Here is a 16092-nt window from a genome sequence, read left to right on the forward strand (position 1 = left end):
TAACCATCGCGAGCGAGATAGAGACAAAGGGTCTTTTAGCTTTTAATTTAATTTAAAAATTAAGCTTTGGAAGTCCAATTTTGCTAGTTTGACACACCTAAATAAAGAGCTGCATTCATTAAGAAATGATTATTTAAAACAAATAGATGGTTACTCCAGTGCTGAAATGCTGAGTACCTGAAGACAGACGTCATCTAGTTCACACTGTTAAATGAAGACTAATGAGTGAAAAGACAACACCTAGAGGTATGCTCTGTGGCTGGATGACATGCACCTGCAAACAACACTTGACTTATCCCAGAGAGCGATCATTCAAAAGCATAACACTGTCTGCAGCTGTTTTGTCAGGCCATCTTGGGTCCTCTCCGAGTCAGGTAGGTTCATACTTGTATTGCTTTTTTTGTTGAGAATTGCGCGAATTCAGAATTCAAGCAACTCTTGGGGAACTTTCACATCGCTGAGATCCACGGTTTAAGTTTTATCATTTTATCACAAGAACTGATCAAAGTATCATTCCATGTTTGTACGATACCGTAACCGGCTTTTCAGCGTATCCATCATGGAGTTTTTAATGATCTAAAAATGGCGGAGCACATAAGTACTTACCAGTAAAACACGCTTAATGTGTCCACCCCCCACCCCAACTTCCAATTTCGGTACAAACGATAGGTGTGCTACAATGTTTAATTCATTTTAAAACGTCAAATTTGACATAATTTTTGCTGGCTAATTAGTTTGCTACCAGCTGTTTCTTGGTCATATAACGTGTTGCTAGGCAGAATTGCTGGGGCTGGTGCTGTAGTAACTAGTAACTAGTAACTAGGAAAACCAGGAAAATTGTATTATATGCGCATAAATATTATATGCTTACAATTTTGGTTCAACTGAGTAATAACACAAGTCAGCAGCAATAATATGTTTAATTTATTTTCAAACTTGACAAATTTGGCATAATTTTGCTTGCCAATTAGCCTGGAACAGTGATTTATTTTTTTGCTGTTTCTCAGTCACATGACCACGTTGCTAGGCTAAATTGCTGGGGCACAGCGGTTTAACACAATTGGCTGAAAGTGACTTTACTGCAATACTGATTATACGTTTAGTAAAACTAAACAATATATTACAATTCATATATAAATGTGAAACTGGGGTTGAAAAACAACAACAAAAAGGGCTATCATGGAGGAATGCAGAGAAACTAAAACAATATTATTTGAGAAAATACATAATTTATCAATGGAGTCATTAATCCAGGGTCTCCAGTTGGTAGACTGCAAAATAGCAGTTGCTTGCCAAAGGGTGAAAGAATTAAGTAACAGTATATGAAGTACTGTTTTTATATAAAATGGTGCCAAGTGATGCAAATTGTAGATCACCTGTGATGTTAGCTTGCCATTGTCTGGTTACAAGAGTTTTTCCAATGTTATGACGGGAGATAACGTAGAAAAAAACAAGACCATTTTCAAAAGTTCAGCCAGCTTTAGTTGAAAATGAACAACTGGTGCAACACGAGTAGCTCCCGGCTCTTTTTATTTTGGCAAGGTCACTCTCTTATTGAAAAATGTTGGAAGCTCCTGTACAATACTGCTTTAAATATAGAACAGGTATTGTAAAAAAGACTGCTGGGACACTGCCTCACTGACTTGAACTTTTTATAGTTGAAAGTGTGTGTGTGTTTCTATATGACTACAAGTAGACTTAGTCGTCAGACCAGTTGGGGTGCAGTTCTAATGAGGTCCCTGAGGGCCCTGCTTGATGTTTGATGGCATCCACTAGTATGTGTTTAATGCTCATTACACCAATCGTGTCCAAGTCCTCCGTTTATACTAGCACAGCAGAGCAGCTGTCAAAACAAGTGGAGCTCATACACCTAATGCGATCCTCTGTTTGAAAAACTTGGTTGTTTACTTATGAATGTGCACAACACGCCAGAGCAGATGGACCAGGTATCAAACCGGTCGGGTGTAGGCAGCAGCGACGCCACAGATGAGACAACGTCAGTGATGGGTGACAGGTCCAGCGTTGATGAGGACGATGAGGTAATGAGAAAAACAAACTCTCAGGTTATTTATTCTAAACTTGACACATTTTGTTTGTCTCCCAGAGCTCGGAACCTCAGGTAAACTGTGTCCCCCTGCCCACCTACCAGCAGAGGTGTGGCGAGTTGAGGAGGTTGTTCAAAGAGGTGTCAGGCTCAGAGAGACTCCTTGTTGGTGAGATCGAAGCAAGAGGATTTATAATGCCAGCACACACATATGAAATACTTTTCATTTGCATGGTGTTATTTTCTGGGTTAGGGCTGTGACAATGATGCGTGTGTGTGTGTTCTCTATCAGACTACCCATGTGCCCTCCTTCGAGACATCCTTCTTCAGGGACGCCTCTACCTCACAGACAATTGGCTCTGTTTCTACAGCAATGTGTTCCGAGTCACTAAGGTAATAATAATACTCATAATGAAATGCATGGAGTCATGCCATGATATTTTGCGTAATGGATTTAGCTGTGGTCCCTAAAGACCTGTGGTCCGAATTTGGTATTTAGCCTGTGAAACGTGAGCTGGCATGCATTCTTTTGCCCAAACATATGTATAGACTCAACAATTCTTTATTAGTCATTGTAAATGAGAAGCTGTCAAATGATCTTGGCTGGTAAAATAAAGGCGACATAAAAAATTTAATATTAGTTAATCTGCGCTAGAAGAAGTGTAAAGCAGATCTACCACAAATGTTGTGGTCCAATCTACAAAAAGCAAATAACCATCAGCAGTTGTGGCTGTAGGCAACCTCCTGATGTAGTTTTTATTAATTCCACAAGATAGCTACATTTGAAGTAGCATGAGTGTTCAGCATCCAGCCGTTTTATCTACCTCTGCGTGCGCTTTCAAATGTTGCTATTCTGTTGCCATACTGTTGTTTACAAGGAACTTATCAGCGCTATTAACGCTGCCTGAACAGTTTGCGCCTTACTGCTGTTACAACAAATTGGTTCTGTCACTGCTTGTGTTTTGCAGTATGCGTGTTAATAAATGGCCGTGTGGTCCACAAGACGACAATAGCTTACTCATGAATGTTCAGCAGCCAGCAGTTTTATCTACCTCTGCATGTGCACTATAGCACTATTACAACATTGGTTCTGTTGCTGCTGTGTTGGTGAAAGAGAGCCACGTTTCACCCTTCACTTTCTCATGCAGTCCAAATGATAATAATTACTCTTTCCCAGGGTCACTAATTTGCTTTTGTTCTTTTGTTACAGATTGCCCTGGACCTGAAAGACATCGAGCAAATGACCAAGGAAAAAACCGCTCGTCTGTTTCCCAACGCAATCGTCTTCCGCACGAAAACAGAGAGGGTGCGGCGATCATACGAAAAGCATACAAAAACACAAGTGTATCTCTTACTTGAGTGATTTGTCTTTTGGTTTCCTCAAAACACACACAGCTCTTCCTCACGTCCTTCTCAGCAAGAGAGAAGAGTTACCTGGTGGTTTTCCGCATGTGGCAGAATGCGCTGTTGGGCAAGGTAAAGGCTGTTACAGCTCGTATCACATCAGAGACGACAGTCGGGCACATTGTACATTCACACAAACTGCACACAACAAAGGCTTGTAAAAGACAGATTTATATAAGATCCCTAAAAACATGTAATTGGTGCACGTGACATTGCAGTACACTCCTCATCAAAAAGACCAGTTGAAAAATTGCAGGAATTTACATTTTGCACTGTTAGAGGTCGAGACAAAAAACACTTGTGTATGCAATTTATTGCTAACAAGCATTCAAGTGAAATAGGCTGTTCATCAGCTGTAATGAGTAGCTACACCATTCTTGTTAATCAGCTCAAAAATTGGTGTGGGCATGCTTGATGGCAGTGTTTCCAAGAAGTTCCTGGGAATGTTGCTCCAGGTGGTGAAGATGGCTTAACGGAGGGAATGCACTGTCTTGAACTGATGCCCATTTTCGTAAACCTCCCTTGCCATCCTTCCCCAAATGTTCTCAATTGTATTCAGATCACCTAATAATGAACACGCATGATGGTCCAAAGGAGTGAGCTTATTCCTCTGGAAGAAGTCCTTTGTCAGGCAGGCACTGTGAACTACAGCGTTGTCCTGTTGAAAAAGCCAGTCATTACCACACAGACGAAGGCCTTCAGTCATGAGGGATGCCCCCTGCAACATCTCCACATAGCCAGCTGCAGTTTGATGCCCCTGCACAACCTGAAGCTCCATTGTTGCATTGAAGGATCATGATGGCGCCCCTTGCACTGTGCTGTGTGGAAAACATCTCCTTGTCATGCCAGTAACGTTGGAAGCCATCAAGACCGTCAAGGTTCCATTTTTTTCTCATCGGAGAATACAGCTTTCTTCCACCTTTCAATGTCCCATGTTTGGTGTTAGAGCAATTTTGTGTCGTTGAAGCAGACAAGGCCTTAAAACCCTTCTCTCGCAGATGCCGTTTGATTTATATGGGGCTGCACTCGGCACCAGTAACAACCTCAGTTTTGGCCAAGGATTGTCCCGTATCCTGACAGACAGCCATTCGGATCCTGACATGACAGTGAATCCACATTTTTGCCAAGATTTTGGCTTTTACAAGCTGCGGTTGTAAATTTTTCATTAGCAGATTCATCAGCCTATTTCACTTTAATGGTGGTCTGCAATAATTGCTTACTCAAAACTATTTTTGTCTCATTCAAATTTCTTCTTTTTGCATTTTGAAACTTTAGAAGATTCTTTAGATCCAAAAGTACAAAATGTAAATTCTTGCAATTTTTCAGCTGGTCTTAAAATTTTGATCAGGAGTGTATGTTTACGCTATTCAAAGAGCCTCAATAACAGGGGTGTCCAATGTGCGGCCCCGGACCATGTTGTTGTCGTTTTTCCAAATGTCAACTGTCATCTGTAGTTGTGGTGTAAAGTTTCCATTGCTGCCATTCTATTAGTCACAATATCATACTCCACTGATCTCATCAGTCCAAAGTCCAAATGATCCAGCTGGAGTGGGTCATGTTTAGAGGTTATCAGTGTTGTCCTGCAGCATGCTGGTTACAGATCTGCACACAGCAGCAGTGGCTTCAAGCTCATATTTTTTTCTGAGGCAATAATTCAGGGATTATAATTCACTTTTATGGTAATTTTTTAACGAACACAGGGAAGTCAGAGCAATTGTGATTTGCAGTAAACAACATTGATATTTCCTCTTTGCCATGTAAAATGATGTCATCATGTCGTTTGTCAAATTATTAAAGGTATTATTTATTTGTTTCAAACATGCTTAACAAGTTACATGAAGGACGATTTGTGGTTACATTTACACAATTCAGTATGTCCAAAAAGAGGTAGGAAACAGCCAAGCTTATTTAGTCCTACCCATTATCCATGTCTCACTTCCTGTGTTTAAATATTAACATTTTACTTTCTTAAATATTAGGCTTTGAGCATATTGACATTTTGTATTGTACAAGAGCACTGTAGTTAATAATATTCATCACTGACCATTGTGCACATAGTGTATACTGTACTGCAAAGGCTGCAGGTCTGCCCCAGACCTGCAGCGTGTGTGTCTGTGGGGGTTTGAAGGCACAAAAACAGCCCCTGTGAAGTTCACTGACCTTTTCAGGTGTTGCCATGAGGTCTCATTTGCGTGGACGAAGCCTGCACAGAGAACGTACCCTTGCACAATTCTAAATTCTAAACCACTGCTTCCTGATTTATCGCGGAGTTTAACTTTTAACGGTCAGGTTTGGAAATATGCAATGTTGAGCTTGCTGGTAGTGTGGGCGGGGCGTGCGTACTTCCGGATAGTAAAAGCAGGTTTCAGTCGACGCTTTGACCGCCTGGCAGGAGCAGACCTCAGGGAAATTACCTGCAACAAGTAAGCACTGGAACTCTTTCAACTTCCTCTCATTTTAGTGGAATCAATGCGATGGCGAACTATCGAGCGCACACACGAAAACGCTGCTGCGCGTCATGCTAGATGGGACGAACGTGCTCTTTTACTTTCACCAATGCTGGCAGGCAGACATTTAACGCTATTGTGTATCAAACAATGCTGAGAAAACAACTAAATTGTTACTGGGGCCACATTTTCAGAAATCAGACCTCTCCTTTTGCTATATTATTATTATTATTATTATTATTTGTCTTTTGACCTCATCAAAATGGCTAATACAGTATTGTCATAAATAAAGTAATACAGTCAAAAATTCCAACAAAAGCAATTTGTTTAGGCTATTCAAAGATCCTCTGTGACAGGGCTGTCCAAAGTGTGGCCTGCAGCACATTAAAAAAATACAGTAAAACAAGAAAACTACAGCTATAAACTACAACTATAGTTTAAAAAAGAACAAGAGAAAGTAAATGTTAATCGTAATAACCTTTACCATAATATGCTTTCTCAAAGATAACACAAAGCTGACATGCAGAATGCTATACCAAACATTTTTTAGGCTGTTGAAATACATTTAAAATATCCAAATGGACCCCCACATCCTTTGTTTTTCAGTAGTGGCACCTGCACTGCAGTTTTTAAGGATCTACTGTAAAAGCCAGTCAAAGATCATCTATTTCACATGTGTCAAACTCCTGCCCTGGAGGGCCGAGACGCTGCAGGTTTTCTCTCCAACCAGTTTCTTCAGCAGGTGATTTAATTCCCTCAAACTGAAGGTGTTGATCATTAAAATCACCTGCTTTAGTGACTGGCTGGAAAGAAAACCTGCAGTGTCTCGGCCTAAGAGTGCTCTGCTGTTTTTTTTTTTTTTGAGAACCGACTACAAAAGCACGAGCCAAAGAGCCTCACCACGACACACAATAAGATCGCACTGCTGTTTTTAAGGATACAGAGGGGTTTGCTCTGTGAGGGCTGGTGCTGGGTGTTACATCTCTGCCCCCCAGACCTCCTTCGGGTGGGTGGGGGGTGATGCCTCCTTCGTCCCCGGGCGGGGAGGTCCTGTGTCGGGGATCGGGCATTGGGTGGCCCGGGGCGGGTCGGGCTCCGTTTCCTGGGGGTGGGGGTTGGCGGGTGAAACCATCTTCACCACTCGGAGCAATGTTCCCCCTAGCCTCCTGGAAACACTCGCATCAAGCATGCCCAAACCAATTTTTGAAGTGATTAACAAGAACGGTGGAGCTACTCATTGCTGAGTCCTACTGAGAACATTTTCTGTTCTGGTTGGAGAGGTTTTTGTTATTTTTTTAAAGTGCTTTCTGTCTCACTCCCCCTTCTTGCTTTTGCATATGGTAGCTCTACTTAAAACCTCATTAAGATCCAAATGTGCAAAATGCAAAATCTAGCAATTTTTCAACTGGTCTTAAGATTTTGATCAGGAGTGTATACATGAAAACTTGCACACATACAGACATACCTGTACACACGTACATATGCACACTCACAATACGTATGTACTTCCCCAGATTACTCACTGAGTTGACCAGGGTGTTATTATGTTGTTGGTTTTATTACAGTGACTCTGATGTCAGCAATATGATTATGGTTTTTACAATTGTGTGCATTACAGTTATTGTCATTCTGATCACTATCATCGTGAATCATTTGATTACTACTAATAATATGTATGACTGTTTAAATGCAGTATTATCATTGTGGTTGTTGACATTATTTTGTCCTTTCCATCAGGGTCTTTGCTGATGTAGTCCTGTTTGTTTCTGTTGTTTTGTTATTGTTGTCACAGTTGTTGTTGTTGCTGTGGTCTTTGTCTCTCTCTTTTTTTGTCCCCCTCTTACCCCCGCATTTCCCTCTGTTTTCTTTTCTCTTCTTCTCTATTCGCTCCTGCTCCGATCCGTCTGCTCCAAATTTGCATAACAACAAAACATCAAAGTCAAATAAATTTTGTTCTACAGGGGAAGCGTATCTCACACTTTTCCCTGGCAGAGCCAATCTGTTGAGCACGTAAGGGCATTCAATAATACTATCTAAAAAAAAAAAAGGCTGTACCGCAAAAATGTTAAGTTGAACAATACTGACCTTTGCTATTGTGTGTCACAATGTATTGTGTGTGAATGTTGTGTGACACAGTTGGACAAATGCAGTGAGAGTAATTGTACCAAGAACATGTATGAATGCAGAGTGACGTACATTATCACAAATCACAACCCTGTTCTGCTTAGTAAACGGTGCGAACGCTGAAGGATGAGAGGTTTTCTCATGTGAATGCTGACAGACAGGCTTGGTCACTAGTGGAGACTGTAGCACTGATACACATGAAGGTGTCTCCAGGTTACCTGCAGCTCACATTCGACTTCCTGCTGCCCAAACTAAGCGTGCACCAGTTGTATCGATGTCACGCTGACATTTTTTTTTCTCCCTTAACTCCCAGACGTTGACCCCACAAGAGTTTTGTCAGATGGTCAAACAGCATTATGGCAATGAGGCACTGAGTCATGAGGAGATGGAGAGCTTGCAGTCAACCGCCGAATTCAGCACGCGGACCCGGTGAGCACTTGGAGTAACATGCTAGCCATGACATTGCCAACTACTGGCCTGGCATGCATATTACAGTGTTTTTGCATGTCTGTCAACATTTTACTAGCTTGCACTTTCCTTCCAAAATATATTACTTGTTCCTGTCATTCGAAAGCACTTAGATTACAGTGGCACACTGGCACTGAATTGTCATGTATTACACTACTTTTGAGTTATTTACATTACTGCGCTACAGCATAAAACATTGTTTGCATTGTGGTGTAAACGTACATGTGATGGTGTATCAGCTGCGTACTTACTAGGGGTGTCACAAAATATTGCACGATTAAAACTTGATTTCTCGTTCAGAAAAAACGGTCGTGGGCACTAGGCCTGGGACGATAATTAATTAATTGATTGATTATTCACATTATAAATGAAAGTGAGCTGGATATTTTTGTTGGCGTTAATATATTGTAGTGTGCATGTGTGTCTGTTTTCCTCACCTCCCGCCTCCAAACAGGCAGGAGGAATGTTCACGCTCTGCATTGGTTTCAGTGCCATGGCACATTTGTGCCATAAAACAACGGTATGAACAGAGTCAGCCCTTATGTCAGTCATACAGTCTCTTTGTCTCGGTGGGTGGAGGCGGGGCCACTAGCATACACACAAAGTGCAGAAGAGTGTAACATAGTAGAAAATACATTAGTAGATTGCAATATATTGTCATATATTTTTAAAATTAATTTCTTAAACGTAATGTTAAAATCTTGTCTCGTTCTCGGAAACCAATGTCTTGGAACCTCTCGTGAGTGTCTCGTGATATGCCTAGGAGTTATATTTAGTCTTTTGACTGCATAGTGTAAATGTGCTCTCACCGGGAAGTAGGGCAAAATGCAGTGCACTGTCAGTATGAGTGTGCGGACACTCACAACCTTCAGTAGTCACCATCTTGGCTTTGTCGCGGAAGGGGAGGTACTAACTGAGGAGCAACCTGTAGCAATGGAAAGTAGTGAACCATGTGAGTTATGTGTGTTTTATTGAAAATATGCAAATATAAAAAGTAATGGCACATTCATCATTATGTACTGTAGAAGTGTGGGAAAATAGCTGGTAGATATTTTATGGGGTAAACCAAATGTTGGCCTTAATCCTCCAACAATTAGTTGCAATTCATCAAGAAAATGTGAAGAAGAAGCGGGTAAATATTCTGATTGTTATTTGCGTTAAGTGCGCAACGACAGTAATGGATTTGGGACAGCACTATATACCCTGTCAAAATGTGCGCCCTCAGGTACTAAGTGCACAAGTAGACTTTTTGAAGTGTACAGACGGAAGTGTGCAAATTGGGACTCTGAGGCTACTTGCATCTTGGTCTTGAGTTGATTGTGAGGTCATCACTATCATATTGCAGCGTGATAGATGGTGGCGATGACAACCTTCCCAGACCGGAGACTTTCAACCCTCAGGACACTGAAGTGCCCTCCCCAAGTGGCTTATTTACTGTAAGTCTACCACTGAGGTAGTCAGACATCTAGACATTCCCCACTGCGCAGGCTACACATCAACCAAGCAGTTTTGTACCGTTGTCGAGCAGGAGGATCCTCGCATCCCCTTCCCTCCGTGCTCCTCTTCGCCTCTTCTGGATCGGAACCCCAATGCTGTGTCTGAGGAGAGCGTATCAGAGAGTGTGGATGAAGGTAAGAAGATATAAAGGAGGAATACACTAAGTCCCCAACTAACGAACACAATTGGTTCCAGACGACCGTTCTTATGTCGAATCGTTCTTAAGTAGGGGAAAAGGTAATATTACCAATGATATAGGTACTACATGTACGTGTATACATATACAGCATATGCGTATGTATGTAAATATGAGTTTGGATGCAGTAGTAATATTATAATTAACTTATAATAATATAGATAATTAATGAAAAAAAACAATAATAAAAGTGATATAATAATACGTAATGATACATGTTATTTACCTTTGAAGAGGAGTGGTCGAATATGTCGTTGTGGAGGAGTTGGAGGAGGAGATATTGGGGAAAAAAAGGACAAGTCGTCATCGTCGTTAGACTCTTTTAAAAGAGGTAGTGTTCTGTGGGTGGTGTAGAGTTAAGCAGGCCTATTAACTCTTCATAAACTTTAATCACACGCTCTGTCCCGGTTGTACAATTTAGCTTTCCATTTAGCTTTACACTGTATCTCCCCAGCGTCTAACTCTTCCTCTGTTGGTCCCATTAGCGCTTGGTCTGCCTCTTGGTCCCATTAGCAGTGTCACAGTGCCCTCTACTGGTCAAGCATGTACAGTAGCAGTATAAATACTGATTGAGCGACTGACTACAAGGCAAAATAAAATAAAATATAGACCAGTCGGCTTGTGTTTGTATCCGCGAGTGTTCGCTAGTAATCTAGTAAGTTGGGGACCTAGTGTACTGTGAGTGTGCGTGCATGTGCGGGCGCCGCGCATGTGTATACAGCATATATATGCTACTCTCAAAAAGTTTGCCGGTGTACTTAATTTGATCTTTAATCTTTTGAATGCACATCTTCAACTGTTCAGCGTTTCAATACTTTTTGCACAACTTGCTGTTCTCTATCAAGGAGTTGAATGACAAATTAACAACAGGTGTGTGATCCATGAATTGACACTGTAACAGTGCATTGTAGATTCATCCTGAAATTTCACCCCAAAGCCCAATATCCCAAACTTAATAAATTCCTGCAGCTGGGATAGGCTCCCGCATACCTGTGACACTAATGAAGATAAGCGGCATAGAAGATGGATGGATGGATGGAATAACTTCCTGTTCTGGCTGCACTGTGGTTAGCTGGTTAGCATGTGAGTGTGAATGATTGTCTGGCTATATGTGCCCTGCGATTGGCTGGCGTGTAGGGTGTACCCTGCCTCTGGCCCAAAGTCAACTGGGATAGGCTCCAGCATACCCCCACAACCCTAATGAGGATTAAGCGGCACAGAAAATGAATGAATGAATGAACTTCCCGTTCCTCCTCTGCAGAGGATCGAGTGGGCCTGCCACAAGAACAGGGTCGCCTTTACCTCAACAGAGTCTTCCACATGAGCGCCACCCGAATGTTCGACCTGCTCTTCACAGACTCTCCCTTCATTCGCAGATTCATGAATGTGCGAAAGATAACCGGTAAGCCCGCGTCGTCTTCTCAGCCTTTTCCCAAAGCGCCTCTCTAAAGCACCCAATATCTGTTGCTGCCAGACCCCAGCTTCACAGCATGGCAAGAAGACACCACGGGGAACTCAAAGAGGAGCCTGAACTACACAATCACCATCAGCAACCCTCTGATTGGGAAGTTCTCCACGGCGACAGAGAATCAGGTGTGTTTGCATCAGACCACTAGATATTGTCACATGTATTCACTTTACTCTCCATTGGTTTGTCAGACACTGTACAAAGAGTCGCAGGATGGTCACTATTACCTGGTGGACTCTGAGGTGTACACCCATGATGTCCCCTACCACGACTACTTCTACACTCAGAATCGATACTACATCAGAAGGCACTCCAAGCACAAGTGTCGCCTGAAGTAATACTGACTGCAGTTGTATCTCACGCTGAATCATCATGTGTTCATTGAAGACACTGTAAAGGCTGTGTTGTGCTGTAAGGGTCTACACAGATGTGAAGTACAAGAAGCAGCCATGGGGCCTGATTAAGTCCTTCATCACCAAGAACTCCTGGAATGGAATTGAAGATTATTTCAGAGAACTTGGTGAGCCACGCTTGCATGAAGGCCATTATTCTTCTGTTTTTTTTCCCCACTTTGTGTCCGATATTAACAATCCAATGTTTCCCACGTGTGTAAATTTGCATAACTGTCCGTGATGCAAAACTCCCGCCAAATTGGAGATTTTCAAAAACCCTTACTTCATATTTGTGTGTGGACGGGTAAAACTGAGCTTTTTGGTTTGTGTAATAAGAAATGTGGGACAGTATCATGTTTTTAAACCTTATTTAACAACAGAACATGGAGTTATTGACTTACGGGTGTTGGTTTAATTTAGTGGAGGTAGTAGACTCACGTGCATGTGCCTTATGACACGCATATGTGACTAAAAAAAACATTCATGATGTTTCCTGGGCCCCTTGTAGGTGCAATTCCCCTCCTTTGGAACAATGGGAAGAGGTAGGTCAGGGTGCGGCACCATTACATTGAATGCGATTGCTCCTCACGGGTTTATAATGACTGCCACACTTCACAGAAGGAATCAAAAACCAACCAAAATCAAACCCACAGCACACACGCTCGCCGGCGGAATAAAGATGTGCTTATGCATAATAAACACATGTATTTTCATTTATGCGATCGCTCCTCTCGTTTGTATTTAATGATGGCAGCTACCGTGCACAAAAGACATAATCAGAATGATTCCAAATAAGAGAAGAAATAATTCACCAAGTCAAAGACATTGCAGTAAAACAGAATAGAAGTGATGGACAAGCTTGGCTTGACTTCAAACTCAAGTCCAGCATGGCACGAATGGCCTCAAATGAGTACGTCCCTAAATTCCCTTTTACTGCTGCTGTTTGCACCTGATTCTTATGCATGTGTTCTTCTCCAGAGGCTGAACTTCTGGAGGAGGAGGCCGAGATCACGCAGGGAGGTGCAGACTCCGGGAAGATGGGCGGGCTGCTGCGGCGAAGGAGGCATGCCTACAGCCGGATCTCACCGGAACACATGAAGCCCAACAAGCAAGTCGCCATCCAGCGCGGAGATGGCAACATGGGTACATGTTGTTATTCTGCACATCAGTCAGTACAGTTAGTAGTAGAAGTAGTAAGTAAATGTTTATTATTGTAGTTGAAGATGTTAAGAGGAACACAAAACAATCTTGCTGTGTGGGGCCGTCATTGTCTAATTTGCATAATTGGCATAATTTTTATGTACAATGTGGGAGACAAAGTGAGCAAAATACAGTACAAATTTACTTCCTTCTGTCGCTCTTTTTTGTGTTTTAATGTCACAGGCAAGACTGAGAGCAATACCCGCTGTTCATAAAGAGCAAGTCTCCAGAAGTTTGCAATAGGACCAGAAAAAGTCGCTTGTCGCTTTTTTGACAGCCAGAATGTAGAAGGGTCTGAATACTGTAAATATAATGACAAAGTCTCGAAATTTGCAACACTGATCCTTGCTGCAGCGTTATCTTATTGTCTGGCAGACCAGATGTGTCTGAGGTGTGTTAAGAAGCAGTTATGATGCCATCAACTGTACGGAGTTGGAATGACAAGCCGCATTCACAGACAGTCCCATTATCATGTGTTTATGTGCGAGGATGAACAGGTAGTGCCAAATCTATTTGTGGTGGGCCGTGACAAATAAATGAATGTATGGGGAAACAGTGTAAAATGAAAACGCTGAGTCACAACACAACTGAGTCACTCACACATTTTGAACATTTTCACACTACACAGACTACAACTCATGTTTCTCATTTTACGCTCATCTCCATGTACTGTAGTTGCTCTTCATTGTCTCTTCTCCATTGAGCCTTTTGTTCTTGTCGCTCAGGACCAGTGCATATTAACAGCCCGGACAGATGGAACATCCCAACAATCGTGGCTGGAATGAGTATGATGTAAGAAAGTGTGTGTTGCTCTGATTATACAGTAGTTGTTCCTGTTGTGTGTGTGTGTGCTAGTTTGAATTGCTGCTGCATGTCGGAACATGTCACGTTCTACTCCTCGGCCTCATTGTCCCACAATCAAATAACCGATCGATTTCTTACGTGCAGGTGTACCTAATGCAGCATTACTATTTTTGTCCTTTCAGTTTGCTGATTCTGACCATGCTGAATGTGGGCTTGTTCTGCAAGTTGTGGGCAATGGAGGACGTGGCCCACCGCATGTACCTGACGACAAAACATCGCCTGAGGGAGAGGAGCGAGGCCAGGTGTGCTTTCCTCCTAACACTGCAACCTAAACACTAGCTAGCTGTAGCTGTAGAAATTAACCTTGACCTTCCTTGCGTTGTCTACATCTGCATACTTAATGGTTCTGTTTGCCTGCTGTTTGACAGCGTGGTGCCTGAATATGGTTCAAGACCGGGTTCCGCCTACATGACCAGAGAGGAGGCACAGCTGCTCAAAACTGTACTGCAGGACTCCATCAGTCTTTTAGAACAGGTAAGTAGGTGGCCCTATAATCCCCAACTGTGATGCAATTCTAGCGAATTAAGAACCTGAGTAAAATTCTTGACGGAAAATGCTTGTCAGTCACCAAAAGTCTCCTCTAGATTTGTCACTTGTAGCTTTTTTGAAAAAGAGAAGTCTGATTAGTCGCTACATTTTGCGACAAAATCACTAAGTTGCCAACACAGATCCCTCCTATTCCGTCTTCTATAATGTGTTTGTCTTTGAGGCGAACCGCCACAAATAGATGAATGGATGGGAAACACACATGAACATGTCGTGTGGTCCAGTTACTGTTGAATATGACACTCTTAATGAAGTGAAACACCCTAAAAGAAATACTGCAAAATATGAAAATAAAGACTTGAAAACATTACAACCTTATATTGCATTTTTGCATTGTTTTTAAAAATACCTCTTTGTGTGGATGTTGGAGAGTTTAATGAAAAAGTTAGTTATGGTGTATCTGTATAGTGTGAAGAGAGTGCCAGTGGCTCTGAGTTGCGTGTTGGTGAAGTCAATGATCAGTTTTTATTTCCTTCACAGTTGCGCAGTTCTCTCCAGTTGCTACAGCAGAACTTTGCGTTGGCCAATCAAACGGCTGTGATGCAGTGACGCCTCCATGCCTGCTGGGCAATATAAAGTTGAGCTGCCTGTTGGGAAACCGCTGGTGTGTGGTGAAGTTGGCACGGTGACACGTTTATTTCGTAATAGACTCCAGGATGTTTTTAATGCTGCGGACTGACCTTTTATAAATTACAGCAAAATAATCACATGTGCCTGTGTGTGAGTTGCAAATGTAAATATTTTAGTTTTACGACCTGAAAGTCAATCATTATTTAAAATGTCTTTGTTTACAAGTTTGCACATTTTAATTTTTGCACAAGGACCTTGATGTCAAGCTCTGTTTTTAGATAAATTTTAATTTCTTTAAAGGCATTACATTATCTGCATTTTAGGTTGAAAATAATGTAGGTGATGTTTTTGTTCTGTTTTCCTTTTTGGGCAGTAATGTTAACAAATCCTACGTAAAACTACATTAAATGTATAGTAGTCTTTGTGCCTGTAATGCCTGATGTTAGAGGTGCTATAAAATGATGATTTAAACTTCCCTTAATGTTTGTACATTTCCTCATTTTCTGCACTGTTTTCCCCATTTAAGCTGTTGTTTCCTAAAGGCACCCGGGAGTCTTGGTACTGTGCAAATGTTAAATGCAGGTTTGACGCCATTAATATTTTTCCAGCTTCATGTTTACGTTGTTGCCTTCCCTGTTCACTTTTGGCCACAATGCACTTTTTGTCAATAAACAATGATTCTTACTTCTTGATAAAGTGGCAGTCTTCCAGTGTGTCTGTGTCTTCTGCCAATACACCTGCACATTAAAACACGTTAAAATTCCCGAATTACCAAATGTCTTTGCAAAGCAGAATTTTGATGTGCTTATGACTGGTGAGGAACGAAGTAATGTATGGGCTCACGCTTGTGCTGCAGCCCTGGGCGGGGCAAG

At 41.9% G+C, this 16092-nt stretch overlaps 1 protein-coding gene and 1 long non-coding RNA gene across 5 annotated transcripts; one reads left to right on the forward strand and one right to left on the reverse strand.

Annotated features, from left to right (window-relative positions):
* The first annotated feature begins 257 nt into the window (after positions 1 to 257).
* On the forward strand, positions 258 to 15905 carry gramd1c (GRAM domain containing 1c). 4 transcript variants are annotated; one of them, XM_054766276.1, is made up of 18 exons: positions 258 to 374; positions 1933 to 2039; positions 2105 to 2213; positions 2337 to 2437; positions 3255 to 3350; positions 3440 to 3520; positions 8333 to 8448; positions 9833 to 9923; positions 9995 to 10118; positions 11442 to 11582; positions 11655 to 11773; positions 11840 to 11982; positions 12065 to 12168; positions 13019 to 13183; positions 13966 to 14032; positions 14227 to 14346; positions 14473 to 14578; positions 15131 to 15905. In XM_054766276.1, exons 1-18 carry the CDS (start codon positions 269 to 271, stop codon positions 15197 to 15199), a joined length of 1965 nt encoding a protein of 654 aa, XP_054622251.1. In that variant the 5' UTR covers positions 258 to 268; the 3' UTR covers positions 15200 to 15905. The 4 variants fall into 4 exon arrangements, with proteins under 4 accessions (XP_054622251.1, XP_054622250.1, XP_054622252.1 ...); XM_054766275.1 differs by having other exon boundaries at positions 351 to 374; positions 1938 to 2039; XM_054766277.1 differs by having other exon boundaries at positions 358 to 374; positions 1938 to 2039; positions 10016 to 10118.
* Positions 1152 to 5856, reverse strand: LOC129174344 (uncharacterized). Its single transcript, XR_008567420.1, has 4 exons — positions 5609 to 5856; positions 3400 to 3508; positions 2147 to 2206; positions 1152 to 1907 (listed from the first exon to the last, which is right to left on the reverse strand). It is a non-coding gene; the product is annotated as an uncharacterized LOC129174344 (long non-coding RNA).
* Positions 15906 to 16092: the final 187 nt, after the last annotated feature.

Source organism: Dunckerocampus dactyliophorus, chromosome 21 (assembly GCF_027744805.1).
Source record: "Dunckerocampus dactyliophorus isolate RoL2022-P2 chromosome 21, RoL_Ddac_1.1, whole genome shotgun sequence".
NCBI lineage: Eukaryota > Metazoa > Chordata > Actinopteri > Syngnathiformes > Syngnathidae > Dunckerocampus > Dunckerocampus dactyliophorus.

Coding starts and splice junctions, on each gene's coding strand:
- gramd1c (XM_054766276.1), top strand. CDS start 269: ATGCACCTGCAAACAACACTTGACTTATCCCAGAGAGCGATCATTCAA. Junction 3,351..3,439: donor TCCGCACGAAAACAGAGAGG/GTGCGGCGATCA, acceptor AAACACACACAG/CTCTTCCTCACGTCCTTCTC. Junction 11,583..11,654: donor GAATGTGCGAAAGATAACCG/GTAAGCCCGCGT, acceptor TGTTGCTGCCAG/ACCCCAGCTTCACAGCATGG.